This window comes from Saimiri boliviensis, chromosome 17 (assembly GCF_048565385.1).
Source record: "Saimiri boliviensis isolate mSaiBol1 chromosome 17, mSaiBol1.pri, whole genome shotgun sequence".
NCBI classification, from domain to species: domain Eukaryota; kingdom Metazoa; phylum Chordata; class Mammalia; order Primates; family Cebidae; genus Saimiri; species Saimiri boliviensis.
Window position 1 is genome coordinate 65,307,565 of NC_133465.1, and position 17,637 is coordinate 65,325,201.

A 17,637-nucleotide genomic window follows, 5' to 3' on the forward strand; every position below is an offset into this window, starting at 1 on the left:
GAGAGCAAGATGGCAGGGGTGTGGCCCTCCCTCCCAAGCCCATCTGTTGGCACCCTCATCCAATTGAAAGGACAGTCTCACCCTGGGCCAGGAACCACTATTAGGTGAGGGATGGGCACTATAGATTTTGAATGTAGACACTTGGTCAGGGCAGTGGAACTCTAAAGATGGCAGCCAACTTCCTTCCTTGCCCACTCCTGAAGGTAATTCCCCTCTTACTGACAGAAGCTGTTACAGCTCTGCTCAGAGACATTTCCTGGCTTCACTCTGCTATAAGCCTGTCTACGGACTTGTGGCTAATCAACTAGCAGAACAGTGAGCATTTGTGAGTGATGTCATTATGCATCAGTGGCCTTTTTTGTGTACATGTCTATTTGGCAACATATCCTTTTAAAATATTGTGAATTATTTTTTAATATAGAAAAGAAAAAGAAAAAAAAAAGGCCGGGGACAGTGGCTCACACCAGTAATCCCAGTACTTTGGGAGGCCAAGATAGGCAGATCACTTAAGGTCAGGAATTCGAGACTAGCCTGGCCAACATGGTTGAAACTCCATTTCTACTAAAAATACAAAAATTAGCCGGACCTCCTGGGCTCAAGTGATCCTCCCATCTCAGCCTCTAGAGTAGCTGGGATTACACCAGCAGGCACCTGTAATCCCAGCTACTTGGGGGGCTGAGGCATAAGAATCATTTGAACTTGAAGGCAGAGGTTGCCGTGAGCCAAGATTGTGCCACTGCCCTCCAGCCCGGGCGATAGAGACTCTGTCTCAAAAACAAATAAACAACAAAAAATGAGACACTGATACTGGAGACACTGTCTACTGAGTTTCTGCTTTGGGCAGGTAACTCATCCCCACCACCACCACCAACACACACAGATACACACAGATTCTGTACCTGCAACTTTCCAAACAGGTTTACAAAACAATTTCTTGCCGGGCGCGGTGGCTCAAGCCTGCAATCCCAGCACTTTGGGAGGCCGAGGCGGGTGGATCACAAGGTCAAGAGATCGAGACCATCCTGGTCAACATGGTGAAACCCCGTCTCTACTAAAAATACACATTAGCTGGGCATGGTGGCGCGTGCCTGTAATCCCAGCTGCTCAGGAGGCTGAGGCAGGAGAATTGCTTGAACCCAGGAGGCGGAGGTTGCGGTGAGCCGAGATCGCGCCACTGCACTCCAGCCTGGGTAACAAGAGCGAAACTCTGTCTCAAAAAAAAAAAAAAAAAAAAAAGAACAATTTCTTATGAAATCCCTGTTTTCCTTATTATGACTATGTCAACAGAGTTCAGAGCTAAACCAAGTGATTACATTTTTATATTTCCTATGATCACATTTCCTCTCTTGCATAACTGTGTTTCCCCTGAAATTAATATCTTTGCTTTTTTCTATTTACTTAGATTTCAGTACGTCATTAATTTACCCCTAACAGTCCTAACAAAATGAACAGTTCATTTTGATAGGAGCCAGAGATGCCAGCTTCCACTGTGATTTTTGGAACCTTCCTTCCTGGAGTCTTCTGCCCCCTAGTGCAATCTGGACCCATTTCCCGTAGACCTGGGACACAGCTATCTTTCAGGACTACTCTCCAATACTGTCCTGCGCCAAGACTTACTCCTGGTTAAGTCTCCATCTTTGCTTTCTAGGTTTACCACCTCTTTACAATGGAGAACATTCTTTAATAGCTTCTGAGACATGACATACTGGGGAAAGTTTTTCAAACCTTTGTATCTGAAAATGTCTTATTTCCTTCAAGCTTCCACATACAGCATTAAATATTTATGTACTCATGATTTATTTAGGAAACAGAGTCTTGACAAACAGAGTCTTGCTCTGGTTCAGGCATGACCATAACTCACCACAGCCTTGAATTCCTGGGCTCAAGCAATCCTCCCGGCTCGGTGTCCTGAGTAGCTAGGGCTACAGGCACATATTATCATGCTCAGCTAATTATTATTATTATTTTTTGAAACAGGGTCTCAGTCCGTTACCCAGGTTGGAGTGCAGTGGTATGATCTCAGTTCACTGCAGCCTTGACCTCCTGGGCTCAAGTGATCCTCCCACCTCAGCCTCTCCAGTAGTTGGAACACACATCCAGCTAATTTTTAAATATTTTGTAGAGATGAAGTCTTATTACATTGCCCAAACTAGTCTCAAACTCATGGCCTCAAGAGATCCTCTTGTGTCATTTTCCCGAAGTGCTGGGATTATAGGCATGAGCTACCTACCTCACCTGGCCTAAATTTGGGCATCTTTAAATGTGTCATTTGATAAACTTTTCTGAGAACTTTCTTTTCATATTCCTTGATTTTCATATCCTTTTTTTTCTTGTCAATAGGTAAAAGCTGTTTATTCTTTTGTTTGCCTTCTATATTAAAATATTTCCCCAGATTTACTATTTATCTATTGACACTGTTTATGGTATCTTTTGTCATATTTCATATTTTCACGTTTTATAGAAATTTAAAAGTTTTTATAGGTTGGGCGCAGTGGGTGGCTCAAGCCTATAATCCCAGCACTTTGGGAGGCCGAGGCGGGTGGATCACGAGGTCAAGAGATCGATACCATCCTGGTCAACATGGTGAAACCCCGTCTCTACTAAAAATACAAAAAATTAGCTGGGCATGGTGGCACGTGCCTGTAATCCCAGCTACTCAGGAGGCTGAGGCAGGAGAATTGCCTGAACCCAGGAGGCGGAGGTTGCGGTGAGCCGAGATCTCGCCATTGCACTCCAGCCTGGGTAACAAGAGCAAAACTCCGTCTCAAAAAAAAAAAAGAAAAAAAAAAAGGTTTATATTTAATAAAAATATAAAAATTAAAAAGTTTTATATTTAATAAAAATATAATATAAAAATATCTTTTAATAAAAATATAAAATATAAATATAGAAATTTAAAAGTTTATATATTTAATATATAGCAGGCCAGGTGCAGTGGCTCACGCCTGTAATCCCAACACTTTGAGAGGGTAAGGTGGGTGGATCATGAGGTCAGGAGATCAAGACCATCCTGACCAACATGGAGAAACCCCATCTCTACTAAAAATACAAAAAATTAGCCGGGAGTGGCAGCATGCACCTGTAGTCCCAGCTACTCAGAAGGCTGAGGCAGGAGAATCACCTGAACCAGGAAGGCGGAGGTTGCAGTGAGCTGAGAGTGCGCCACTGCACTCCAGCCTGGTGACAGAGCGAGACTCTGTCTCAAAAAACGACAACAACAAAAACACAATACATTGCTATCTGGGTTTCTAATCTTCATTATAAAAGTACCCTCAGTTCTAGATTACACATTGGACTACATTTTCTTGTAAAATATTGCTTATTATTTCAACATAGGTCCTTAATCTGGAATTTGTTTTTTGTTTGGTTGTTTTTGAAACAGGGTTTCTGCTGCCCAGGCTGGAGTGCAGTGATGGGATCACACCTCACTGTAGCTTCAACCTCCTAAGCTCAAGCGATCCTCCCACCTCAGCATCAGCTCAAGCGATCCTCCTACCTCAGCCTCCTGAGTAGCTGAGACCACATGCTTGCACCACCATGCCAGGCGAATTTTTGAAATTTTTGAAGAGATGGGCTTTCACCATGTTGCCCATCCTGGTCTCAAACTCCTGGGCTCAAGTGATCCACCTACCTCAGGCTCCCGAAGTGCTGGGATTACAGGCATGAGCCACTGCACTTGGCTCCAGAGCTTGTTTTCTCCTGATGAGATCTGAGTTTTCTTTATCTAAACCAATGGTTGTCAACCCTGGCCATGTGATAAAAGCAACTGGGGAGTTTTGTTTTTTTTTTTTTTTGAGATGGAGTTTTGCTCTTGTTGCTCAGGCTAGAGTGCAAAGGCGCAAACTCAACTCATCGCAACCTCTACCTCCCAAGTTCAAGTGATTCTCCTGCCTCAGCCTTCCAAGCAGCTGAGATTACAGGCATGCCCCACCACGCCCAGCTTATTTTGTATTTGTTAAGTAGAAATGAGGTTTCTCCATAGCTTTTTGAAAAAAAAAAAAACTATTGTTAACAGCTTGTAACATTTATTCCTAGGTATTTAATAACTATTATTGTTGCGAATTTTTTTTTTTGAGACGGAGTTTTGCTCTTGATACCCAGGCTGGAGTGCAATAGCGCGATCTCGGCTCACCGCAACCTCCGCCTCCTGGGTTCAGGCAATTCTCCTGCCTCAGCCTCCTGAGTAGCTGGGATTACAGGCACATGCCACCATGCCCAGCTAATTTTTTGTATTTTTAGTAGAGACGGGGTTTCACCATGTTGACCAGGATGGTCTCGATCTGTTGACCTCGTGATCCACCCGCCTCGGCCTCCCAAAGTGCTGGGATTACAGGCTTGAGCCACTGCACCCGGCCAGCTACCAATCTTTAAACTTTTTTTTTTAAGACAGAGTTTCACTCTTGTTGCCCAGGCTGGAGTGCAATGGCACGATCTCAGCTCACTACAACCTCTGCTTCCCAGGTTCAAGTGATTCTCCTGCCTCAGCCTCCCAAGTAGCTGGGATTACAGGCATGCACCACCACACTTAGCTAATTTTTGTAGTTTTTAGTTGAGATGGGTTTTCTCCATCTTAGGCTGGTCTCAAACTCCTGACACAACATTATGCTTTAGGGAATTTATCCCTGTTGATTCATGCAAATTTATTGTGCCATTTTAGACTCCTCTGAACCATTCTACTATGTGACTAAAACAGTTCATTCATCTATTACCCTACAGAAGAGCTAGATTTCACCATTATAGTTTTGCAGCAAACATGCTTGTTCATCCTTATACATGTACATTCTTGTACACATGATGATTTATCTACGAAGAAGTGGAATTACTGAATCACAGAGCACTGGTGTCTTCCACTGTATAAGTATCACCTCATTTCTCTTTGAAGCAGCTGAAGTAGTTTATGTTCCTGACAACATTTTTTTTTTTTTTTTTTTTTTTTTAAAGACAGTCTCATTCTGTTGCCCCGGCTGGAGAGCAGTGGCATGATCTTGGCTCTCTGCAACCTCTGCCTCCCAGGTTCAAGTGATTATCCTGCCTCAGCCGCCCGAGTAGCTGGTACGACAGGTGCTGCCACCACGCCCGACTAACTTTTTGTATTTTTAGTAAAGACGGAGTTTCATGGTGTTTGCCAGGATGTTCTCCATCTCCTGACCTCATGATCTGACCACCTTGGCCTCCCAAAGTGCTGGGATTACAGCCATGAGCCACGGTGCCCAGCAACATTGTTAAGATGAGCCCTTTCCCCACATCCTTACCAACAGTGATTATGAAGACATTTTTGCCAATATGATGGGTATAAAATGATGGCTTGTTGTCTAATTTCTGTACTTCTGCTTGTTAGGTGAGGTTGAACATCTCCTCATATATTTATTAGCTACTCTGTTTTTCTCTTCTATGAAATACCTATTCATCCTTTTTGCTATGCAGGTGTATGTCTTTTTATTTATTTATTTATTTATTTTATTTATTTATTTTTTTTTGAGACGGAGTTTCGCTCTTGTTACCCAGCCTTGAGTGCAATGGCGCGATCTTGGCTCACCGCAACCTCCACCTCCTGGGTTCAGGCAATTCTCCTGCCTCAGCCTCCTGAGCAGCTGGGATTACAGGCACGCGCCACCATGCCCAGCTAATTTTTTGTATTTTTAGTAGAGACAGGGTTTCACCTTGTTGACCAGGATGGTCTCGATCTCCTGACCTCGTGATCCACCCGCCTCAGCCTCCCAAAGTGCTGGGATTACAGGCTTGAGCCACCGCGCCCGGCTTATAGTCAATTTTATACATTGCAAATATCTTCCCAACAAGGGCTCATTTCATCACTTTATGTATAGCAGCTTTTATTATATGGAAATTTTTAGTTTGAATTTATTCAAATATATTATTTTCTTTGGGGTTTCTGCTTTTAAGATCCTGAGATAGGCCGGGCGCGGTGGCTCAAGCCTGTAATCCCAGCACTTTGGGAGGCCGAGGTGGGTGGATCACGAGGTCAAGAGATCAAGATCATCCTGGTCAACATGGTGAAACCCCGTCTCTACTAAAAATACAAAAAATTGGCTGGGCATGGTGGCGCATGCCTGTAATCCCAGCTACTCAGGAGGCTGAGGCAGGAGAATTGCCTGAACCCAGGAGGCGGAGGTTGTAGTGAGCCGAGATCGCGCCATTGCACTCCAGCCTGGGTAACAAGAGGGAAACCCCGTCTCAAAAAAGAAAAAAAAAAAAAAAAAAAGGCCGGGCGCGGTGGCTCAAGCCTGTAATCCCAGCACTTTGGGAGGCCGAGGCGGGTGGATCACGAGGTCGAGAGATCGAGACCATCCTGGTCAACATGGTGAAACCCCATCTCTACGAAAAATACAAAACATTAGCTGGGTATGGTGGCACGTGCCTGTAATCCCAGCTACTCAGGAGGCTGAGGCAGGAGCATTGCTTGAACCCAGGAGGCGGAGGTTGCAGTGAGCCGAGATCGTGCCATTGCACTCCAGCCTGGGTAACAAGAGCGAAACTCCATTTAAAAAAAAAAAAAAAAAAAAAAAAAAGATCCTGAGATACTCTTTCCTTCCTCAGGATCATAAAATATTCCCCCGCCTCCCCAATTTTAGTCTGTTGAGGTTTTTAATCCATCTATAATTCATATGTGTGTGGTATCAGGTAGGAATATAACTTTATCTTTTTTCAGCACAAACTTTTCAAAACTTAATCCTTTCCATGTTGATTTATAATGACACCTATCATACAACAAGTTCCCTTACATACTTGGGTCTGATTCTAGGTTTTCTACAAAGAAAAAGAAAAAAAAGAACTAATAAAAATATGGAAAAATGCTTACAAAGCAATACTAGAGCATTACCTTAAAACAAGGCAAGAGCAGCCATAAAAGAGGATGAGTTTGTGTCCTTTGTAGGGACATGGATGAACCTGGAAACCATCATTCTCAGCAAACTGACACAAGACCAGAAAATCAAACATTGCATGTTCTCACTCATAGGTGGGTGCTGAACAATGAGAACACATGGACACAGGGAGGTGAGCATCACACACTGGGGTCTGTTGGGGGGAAACAGGGGAGGGACAGCAGCGGGTGGGGAGTTGGGGAGAGATAGAATAGGGAGAAATGCCAGATATAGGTGGTGAGGAGGAAGGCAGCAAATCACACTGCCATGTGTGTACCTATGCAACAATCTTGCATGTTCTTCACATGTACCCCAAAACCTAAAATGCAATAAAAAAATAAAATAAAATAAATTAAGGTAAAAAATAATTAAAAAAAAAAAAAAAGGCAAGACTGGCTGGGCGTGGTGGCTCACACCTGTAATCCCAGCACTTTGGGAGGCTGAGGTGGGTGGATCACCTGAGGTCAGGAGTTCAAGACCAGCCTGAGCAATATGGAGAAACCCCATCTCTACTAAAAATACAAAATTAGCTGGGCATGGTGGCTCATGCCTGCAATCTGAGCTACTCAAGAGGCTGAGGCAAGAGAACTGCTTGAAATGGGGAGGCAGAGGTTACGGTGAGCTGAAATTGTGCCACTGCTCTTCAGCCTGGGTAACAAGAGTGAAACTCCATCTCAAAAAAAAACCAAAAAAACAAGGTAAGACTGGCTGGGTGCAGTGGCTCACACCTGTAATCTCGACACTTTGGGAGGCTGAAGTGGGAGGATCACTTGAGCCCAGGAGTTCAAGACCAGCCTAGGCAACATAACAAGACCTCGTCTCTACAAAACAAACAAACAAAAAAACAAGGCAAGATTAAGCCAGGTGCTGTGGCACATGCCTCTAGTCCCAGGTACTTGGGAGGCTGAGGCAGGAGGATCACTTGAGCTCAGGAGTTCGAGTATAGTGTGCTATGATTACACCTGTGAATCACCACTCCACTGCACTCTAGCCTGGGCAACACAGTGAGACCCTATCTCTTTAACAAAAGAAAAAAGGCAGTACTGATCTTGACCACATAAAATAACATGTACACAAAAGACAATATTAAGGTTGGGTGCAGTAGCTCACACCTGTAATCTCAGTAGTCTGGGAGGCTGAGGTGGAAGGATTCCTTGAGCCCAGGAGTTTTGAGACCAGCCTGAGCACCACAGTGAAACCCCATCTCTGCAAAAAATTGAAAAAAAAAAAAAAAAAATTAGCTAGGCATGGTGGCACACACCTGTGGTCCCAGCTACTCAGGAAGATTATTTATGGCCAGGAGTTAGAGGCTGCAGGGACCATGACCATGCCACTGCACTTCAGACTGGGTGACAGTGAGAGACCTTGCCTCTAAAATATTAAGATTATTTAAATATTTATAAAGAAAAAGTTGTTTCTTTTCTTTATATTTCTAGGTACCTACCCAATGTGCCATTTCCCCTTGCCATACTTACAGGCTGGGAGCAGCCTCCTCTAGCTTACACAAACATCATCTGGGCTCAGAAATCAGCTTCACAAAACTGGACAGTGGTGGGTCAGAATGAGATACATTCTACTGCCCGGGCCTTACCTGGAGTTTGGCTACTTCCTTCCTAATCAGGAAGCTGACTTGGTCCCGGTCATTCCTGGAGTAATAGAGACGGCACCAGGAAGGATTCCCATCCCTGCCGGCCCGGCCAGATTCCTGGTAGTACCCAGCCATAGATTTGGCAATATTCCAATGGGCAACAAACCTGTAGGATCCAAAGGGACAAGCAGCATGATATGGTAGAGAAGTTGAGTGTCCTTTGGAGGAGTAATCATGAGTAGGACGGCAGGGAGGCCAGCAGACAGGGAGGCAGAGGATGGTCCCAGAGTCAGCATGGTTAAGACATCTGCATCCCATCGGCACGTCTCCCTACTAGGAGCAGCCCAGCTTAGAGGCCACAGCAGGAGTTAATGGGGGCAAATCCAGCACATATGAGGGACCAAAAAACTCAGCCAGGGCCCAGTGGAAAAAATAATGACCTAAAGAAATAAGATGAGGCTCTGCTACTTATGAGCTATACATATTTCAGTAAGTTATTTGTAACTTCTTTGGAGAGGGAAATAATATTTACTAAATACCTACTATGAGCCAGTTTATACATTTGTTTCATTTAATTGTTAGTCGCCATAATGTGAGGTAGCCCATTCTCCAGACGATGAACTTGGGATTCAGAGATAAATTTGTACAAGGTCACACAGTAAAGGCACAAAAGAGCTAGAATTTGGGCCTAGGGGTCTCTGCCTTCAAAACTGGCTCTTAAGACACCAGAGACCTAGGGTTCATTTTATTTATTTTGTTTTTTATTATTTTATTAATTTTTTTTTAGACAAGACTCTCGCTCTGTCACCAGGCTGGAGTGCAGTGGCACAATCTCGGCTCACTTCAACTTCTGCCACCCAGGTTCAAACGATTCTCCTGCCTCAGCCTCCTGAGTAGCTGGGACTACAGGTGCAAGCCACCATGCCCAGCTAATTTTTGTATTTTTAGTAGAGACGGGGTTTCACCGTTTGGCCAGGATGGTCTCAATCTCTTGACCTTATGATCCACCTGCTTCGGCCTTCCAAAGTGCTGGGATTACAGGCGTGAGCCACCGTGCCCAGACTTGTTTTTTATTTTTTAAGATAGGGTCTTGCTCTGTTGCCCAGGCTACAATATTGTAGCAGAGTCATAGCTTGTTACAGCCTCAATCTCCTGGCCTTAAGTGATCCTTCCACTCAGCTTCCCAAGTAGCCTGGACTACAGACACCTAACACTATACCTGGCTAATTTTTAATTTTATAGAGGTGGAGTCTTGCTATGTTGCCCAGGCTGGTCTCAAACTCTTGGGCTTATGCAATTCTCCCATCTGGTCCTCCTAAAGTGCTGGAATTATAAGTGTGAGCCACTACACCATGCTGCAGACTCAGGGTTTGAACTCTGATTCTAAAGCTGGTGTTCTTTCAAATATAGTGCACTATAAAATCTCTACCCTGACTAACTCGGGGTCACTACGAGGTTCACCAAGACCATGTATCCAAACATGCTCCATAAATCATACAAGATATTATTATTTGGTATTAATCAGAGCAAAGGGCTTCAGGCTGTAGCCCAAAATGCCTCTTGAAGGTCATGGCCAGACATAAAAGACTTCCTAATAGTTGCCAGTGTGAGGCTAGGAGGCTGGGATGCACTGACTCTTCTAGACTATTAGTAAGCAGTAATAAGAAATGATGGTCCTAAGAGCTTTGCCTTTGACCTTTCACAGGGAACAGCTTAAAATACAGTTATACCTTACTTAATGATGGGGATACAATTTGTGTTTTGGTGGTTTTTTGTTTGTCTGTTTAAGACAGGGTCTTGCTCTGTCACTTAGGCTGGAGAGCAGTGGCACAATCTCAGCTCACTGCAACCCCGCCTCCCAGGCTCAAGCAATACTCCCACTTCAGCCCAAGTAGTTGGGACTACAGGCACACGCCACCAAACCTCGCGGATTTTTATGTATTTTTGTTGAGATGGAGGTTTTGCCACGTTGCCCAGGCTGGTCTCAAACTCCTGGACTCAAGAGATCCACCTGCTTTGGCCTCCCAAAGTGCTGGGAGTATAGGTGTGCACCACTATGCCCGGCCAGGGATACGTTCTGAGAAATGACTTGTTAGGAGACTTCATCATTGTGAACATCACAGTGGATAGTCTATGTAAACCTAGATGGTATTGCAGGCTACACAGCTATGCTACAAACATGTATCATGTGTTACTGTACTGAATATACTGTAGGCAACTGTAACACAAATCACTAGGTGATAGGAATTTTTAAACTCCATTATAACCTTACAAGATCCCAGTCTACACACTCTGTCATTGACCAGAACATCAATATGAGGTGCACAACTATAGTTACTTTATTCCCACCTCCTCATAGGATCTGCCTACTGAGATATGAGTGAACTGGGCTGTGTGAAAGGACAAGCCTGACGAACTGCATACTGCCCCATCCTGGGGGTGGCAGAACCTCGCTGTGCAGTCACCTGGGAGCAGGCCACATGGGAACTGTCCACATTCAGGCTGTGTTCTAAGGACTACCTCCTGAAACTTCCTTCTCCTCTGGCCCTCGAAGGAGCACAGGAATCTGGTCCTTTGGGCACAGCACTAGGCAATCCACCCTGTGCCAGGACCAGACCGGGAAGGCAGGGCAAGAACCAAAGCTCACCTGACGTTGGCTTTATCCACTCCCATCCCAAAACTAATGGTTGCAACAATTACAGGGACCTTCTCCTCCATCCACTCGTTCTGCACCAGCGTTCTTTCAGAAGCCTTCAGCCCTATAAAAGACAGAAAGATTTAGAAGGCAACTCACATTTCCCTCGGGTTTACCCGAGGTCTATTTTGGGTTTGACACTGTGCTAGGCACTTCACAAACCCTGAATCCTTCACCTCCCAGCTGTCTGATCTTACGTAAGGCACTTAACTTTACTGAACCTCAGCTGACAGACACAAAGACCCTAGTCCATGTGTGGCATGGAGCATTCGGTTAACGTCGGGGCCATGATTCAAACCCAAACCTGTTGGCCTCCAAAGCTTTTGCTCTTCCTACAACACTATTACCTGGGCTTGCAAAAACTCATTACCAGGTCAGGCGCAGTGTCTCACACCTATAACCTCAGCACTTGGGAGGCCAAGGCAGGCAGATCACCTGAGGTTGAGAGTTCGAGACTAGCCTAACCAACATGGAGACTAGTCTCGAACTAAAAATACAAAATTAGCTGGGCATGGTGGTGCATGCCTGTAATCCCAGCTACTTGGGAGGCTGAGGGTGAGAATTGCTTGAACCCAGGAAGCGGAGGTTGCGGTGAGCCGAGATGACGCCATTGCAGTCCAGCCTGGGCAACAAGAGTGAAACTCCATCTCAAAAAACAAAAACGAACAAAAAGCCTCATCACCTGCTGCTGGGTAGGCACACAGTAAGAACTCAGGAGTCACAATTCTCATTTTAGACTTCATTCATGTCTAGACTCCTTTTGGAGGCTTTAAGTGAATCACTTTAGATTTGCCTGAGTATCTGCGATAAGACGGTGGGTCACCTGATAATCAGGATCTGTAAAGAACAAGAGACCTGCTGAGAAGCCTCTGAGGGTAAAGAGACCCACGTGGCCTTGGGCGCCCCTTACCTGCATGGTAAGCCTTCGCGTTCACGCCTCTGCAACTGAGCTCTATGGCCAGCTGTTCACAAGCCTCTCTAGTCCTGCAGTAGACAATGCCACAGCCAGACAACTGAATGGGGAGATGCAGGAAGAAAATAAGCATGGCAAGAACAGAACAATCGGCCCAATGTAGTGCACCCTGCTCTAAAAGAAGCTATGTGTTCCTTCCCTCGTCAGCTTCACGGTCCCCTCTGAGGCAGGACACCCAGCAAGGCTCTGCCACTTTATATAAAGCAGGACCAGACTGGCTGCAAGGGCTCATGCCGGCAATCCCAGCAATTTGGGAGGCCGAGGTGGGGGGATCACTTGAGGCTAGGAATCAGAGACCAGCCTGGGCAACACAGAAAGATCCCATGTCTATAAAAAAAAATTTTTCAATTAGCTGGCCATGGTGGTACACTCCTGTGGTCCTAGCTACTTAGGAGGCAGAGGCGGGAAGACCGCTTGTGGCCAGGAGTTAGAGGCTGCATTCCAGCCTGGGCAACAGATTTACAGATAATCCTTATTACCTATGAATGTTTTAATTTAAAAATTTTAAAAGCAGGCCCAAAGCTGCTCAAAACTCAACCTACTTAACTTCTCTGGTTCCTCCTCTCTAATTCTGCATGGGTCTGCAGAGGCCTCACACAGAGAGGCTGGCTGCTTGCCTTCCAAGAAGGATCCAGGACAAGGGAACCCCAGTAAGAAGGACAATGCCAGGAAACCAAAGGGACAACTATCTTTGTGCACGAGTTTTAAGAAGCCTGGCTGAGGAAGTTAGAAAAAGCAAAGGTCTTAGAAGACCCATCTCCATCTCCATATTGCACCCCAATGCTCTAGCAGCTGCTTGTCCCTCAGTGCCTCACCCTTTTATCAGCCTTCTGTCCAAGCGCCTTAAGGCAGAAGTCCTTCAGGTTCCCATAGGGATCAGAAATCAGTTCCTTGAATTGCACATCGTAGAAGAGATTGGCCCGGAAGCAGGGAGTCTTGAAGATGGCAACTGGTTGCTTCAGGTGCAGGGCAGCAAACACGTCCTCTTGGACCTGTGGGGTGGCTGTGGCAGTCAGAGCCACACACGGGGCACGTCCTAGGCGGGAGCGCAGGGCACCCAGACGCAAGTAGTCAGGACGAAAGTCATGCCCCCATTGGGAAACACAATGAGCTTCATCCACCACCAAGTAAGACAGCAGGTAGCGGGACACCAGGGAGTTCAGGGTGGGCTGGAAGGAGGATGAAGCCGCCATTTCCGGGGTGATGTACAGAATCTTGGTCTGGGGCTTTTCTTGCTCCAAGTCAGCAAGCAGCTCCTTCCTTTCCTGTGCAGAGAGCTTCGAGTTCAGGGAACTTACTCGTACCTTTAGGGCTAGCAAGTGGTCCACTTGGTCCTAAGAGAAGAGAAAGGGGCTATAATTGGCCCTCAGGACTCAGGTAAACATCACTGCAAGTCCCTAGAGGATTTCCTAGTCATAAATTGTCCTCCCCCCATTCTCCAATATGACTTCTCTTTGCATAGAAGTAGTATAGGTTGAATATCCCTTATCCCAAATGCTTGGGACCAAAGTGTACTAGATTTCAGATATTTCTGGATTTGGGAATATTTGCAGATATTGCATATACATAATGAGATATCTTGAGGATGAGACCCAAGTCTAAATGAAATTCATTTTTTCTCTCATTTATACCTTATACATATAACCTAGATGTAATCTTTTTTTTTTTTTTTTTTTGAGACGGAGTTTCACTCTTGTTGCCCAGGCTGGAGTGCAATGGCACGATCTCGGCTCACCGCAACCTCCGCCTCCTGGGCTCAGGCAATTCTCCTGCCTCAGCCTCCTAAGTAGCTGGGATTACAGGCACGCGCCACCACGCCCAGCTAGTTTTTTGTATTTTTAGTAGAGACGGGGTTTCACCATGTTGACCAGGATGGTCTCGATCTCTCGACCTCGTGATCCACCCGCCTCGGCCTCCCAAAGTGCTGGGATTACAGGCTTGAGCCACCGCACCCGGCTAGATGTAATTTTATATAATATTTTTCATAATTTTGGGCATGAAAAAAGAGTTTTGACTGAGTTTTGACTGCAACCCATCACATGAGGTCAGAAAGGTGTGGAATTTTCCACTTGCGGTGTCATATCAGCAACAAAATTTTTTGGATTTTGGAGCATTTCAGGTTTCAGATTTTGGCATTAGGGATGCTCAGCCTGTATGGAAGGTAAAGTGGTTTAGGGGACAGGCTCTGAGGTCAAACAGACCTAGATTTAATCCTGGCTCACTTAATCACCACAAGCCCAGTCACTGTTTCTTACCCTCTGAACAATATACACAATTCTATCTAATAGAATTGTTGTATTAATTAAAATTTACATCTCAGAGATGAAATTAATGTATGTAACACACAAAGCACAAAGCCTAGGACCTGGTGAACATTCACCAAGCTATTACTGTTTTTCCCTCTCTACCTTTCTCCATGGTGAATGGCTCTTACCCACACAGCCACACTTCCTCAATTCCGATTCTATCAGCCCATCTGCAGGCCTTAAATAGTCAGAACACCTGTAGAGTGGCTCTTAACAAGGCTCTAGCCAGTTTCTCATCTTTTTTTCTGTTTCATACTGTACCCTTACCAAAATAAGCAAGACACTGGATTTCTCCATATCAACCTATCTATCCATCGGCAACTTCTATCCCAGCATCATGAGTACACATGTGTGCACACGAGACTGAGTGTTTATGTGTGTACAAATACAGTTTCTTTTTTTTTTTTTTTTGGAGACGGAGTTTCGCTCTTGTTACCCAGGCTGGAGTGCAATGGCGCGATCTCGGCTCACCACAACCTCCGCCTCCTGGGTTCAGGCAATTCTCCTGCCTCAGCCTCCTGAGTAATTGGGACTACAGGCACGTGCCACCATGCCCAGCTAATTTTTGTATTTTTAGTAGAGACGGGGTTTCACCATGTTGACCAGGATAGTCTTGATCTCTTGACCTCGTGATCCACCCGCCTCGGCCTCCCAAAGTGCTGGGATTACAGGCTTGAGCCACCATGCCCGGCCTACAAATACAGTTTCATACTCCTCTGGACAAAAAAAATAATAAAGAAGGGTGAGGGACCTCAGAGGAGTCATTCGTAACCCCCTAGAGTGATATGCACCAGTGGAGAATGCTACACTGGGGAAACACAGAAACCCAATATAGAGAATGAGATAGGCAAATCATAAAAAGTAAGAGGCAGGGCCAGGTGTGGTGGCTTATGCCTGTAATCCCAGCACTTTGGGAAGCCGAGGCAGGCAGATGACTTGAAGTCAGAAGTCTGAAACCAACCTGGCCAACATGGTGAAACCTCATCTCTACTAAAAATACAAAAATTAGCCAGGCATAGTGGCATATGCCTGTAATCCCAGCTATTTGCGGGGCTGAGGCACAAGAATTGCTTGAACCCAGGAAGCACAGGCTGCAGTGAGCTGAGACTGCGCCACTGCACTTCAGCCTGGGCAACAGAGTGAGACTCAAAGAAAAAAAAGAAGATAAAAGAAGAGGCAAAAGACCAATAGAGAAGTGAAATTTCCAGCATCAAAACACCTTCCCCGAATCTTTTTGGGCTACCATCTTTATTGCCCTAAGCCTCACCTGAATCAACGCAATGAGAGGAGAGACTACAATGGTGATGCCCTTGGCCAACAGTGCAGGTAGCTGATAGCACAGGGATTTTCCTGCCCCTGTGGGCATGCATACAAAGACGTCCTTGTTACCTGCAAAAATACAAGACAACAATATCTCAGTGCTTCCTGCCTTTTCATTGAGGTTGTTGAAAATTAAATGAGAATATAGGAAAAGCACCTAGCGGAGTGTCTCCCACATGGGAGGGTCTCACAATTCCCCTCTTGTCCTTTCTATGAAAAAAGGCAGGGATCCTGGGAAATTTGGATACGTGCACAAACCATTTCTAGTAATGGTAATAAAAACAAGACTTAAGAAGTCTGAGTCTGCTGCGGTATCAATTATTGAACTAAACAGCCATGGAAGCAGAGTACTGCTAGGTGAGTGGGCACACCTGTGTAGACATGGAAGGCCATTCCTTAGGGCTTTTGTTTAAACATGTATCATTAATATTACATTGCTGCTTGCCTCTTGGCAACTTTCATTTGTCACCAAATCTCAGGTTTATAACATTATTACTCTTTCTTTATCTGGGACTCAGGCCACTTAATCTTCCACAAGGGAATTCTCTACAAGGCCAGTGACTAAGTTATTCCTGCCACCGTCACTGCTGCTGTTCGTTTGTGTGTACAGACAAACAATAATGGGAATCTAAACTGTTTTTCAAAGACCATGTATAGATCTGGCTATGAACTATTGAACAGCTGGGTGGTTCTGCCATTACAACTACAAACTTCGGGCCAGGCGTGATGGCTCATGCCTGTAATCCCGGCATATCAGGAGGCCGAGGTGGGAGGACTGCCAGAGAGCAGAATTTGGAGACCAGTCTGGGCAACACAGTGAGACCCCATCTCTAATTAAAACAAATAAACAAAACTACAAGCTTTGGATGACAACTTTCACACACTTTCAAATCTAGTTATGGACCAAAGGTGAGGCGGTACAAAGGGTCAGGAGGAGAGTGTTCTGCCGCAGTGTTATGGTATAGCCAGCATGAATTTAAAGGAAGGTAGCTTGGTAATGTTACCTTTTACTACAGCCATGGTCGCACTCTCCTGTAAAGGCGTCTTAAAAGAGTCAAACCCAAAGACCTTCTTCAACGTACTCCGGACTCGCCGCTCAGGGTCAAAAGGAAAGGAGGTATGGTGGGTGCTCATCTTAGCCAAGAACAGTGGCCCAAGATTAAGGCAAAGGCGGTAAAAGGTTGCCACGAGAACCCTGTTTTGCTTTAAAAATACAGCTTTTTCTGAGTAAAAACTTCCTATATTACACTTAAATGCTATGTTTAAGTAATAAAGCTGAAGGTGAATTGACTCAAGCAATACATTCCTGGGTAATTAACATCTCCACTTTTACGCTCAATGAATATAAAAACGTTGAACTCTTCCAGGCCACGGTATAGCACAGATAGAAACAAGATCAACAGAAGAAACACAAATGTCTTCAGAACAGTTTGGGGAAGGGGGAACTGCTTTTCTAAGATCCACCTGCTTCAACGACCGCTCTTCCACCCCGGGACCCCGACCCCCTTCTCCCTTATTCCTGAGTCCAAGATCCGCAAATTTTCTCTCTTGGCCGGCCGACGCCTCCCTCTCTTCACCCTAAGATATCAGGGCCGGCCGTGGTCCGCCCGGGAATAAAAGGCCCTTACTGGACCGCTGATGCCGGCTGGTTCCGGAACTATTCGAAGACCTCTATACACAATCCCAATTCTGAGAAGCCAAAGCGCTGGGAATTCAGCTTTTTCTAGAACCCACACAATCTTACATCCGTCGCACAGTGATGATGTGGCGCGAGCGTTACCATGAGGGCGGAGCCAGGCGCAGAAAACTGCCGTTTTGATTGGTTTTCAGTCTGGCGCGGGATCTCCTGGGATACGAAAGAAATTGCCTTTCCG

At 45.4% G+C, this 17,637-nt stretch overlaps 1 protein-coding gene across 3 annotated transcripts in view; it reads right to left on the reverse strand.

The window, feature by feature from the left end:
* The window catches only part of RECQL5 (RecQ like helicase 5), a 45,163-nt gene extending 27,654 nt beyond the window's left edge, over positions 1-17,509 (reverse strand). For all 3 annotated transcript variants that reach the window (XM_010342417.3, XM_074388978.1, XM_074388979.1), the window contains exons 1-6: positions 16,768-17,509; positions 15,711-15,832; positions 12,953-13,471; positions 12,075-12,177; positions 11,117-11,228; positions 8,473-8,635 (exon numbers count right to left, since the gene is read on the reverse strand). In XM_010342417.3, coding sequence (XP_010340719.3) covers positions 8,473-8,635; positions 11,117-11,228; positions 12,075-12,177; positions 12,953-13,471; positions 15,711-15,832; positions 16,768-16,897 — 1,149 coding nt within the window. In that variant the 5' untranslated portion in view covers positions 16,898-17,509. The remainder of the gene's footprint in view (positions 1-8,472; positions 8,636-11,116; positions 11,229-12,074; positions 12,178-12,952; positions 13,472-15,710; positions 15,833-16,767) is intronic.
* Between the last annotated feature and the right edge of the window lie 128 nt (positions 17,510-17,637).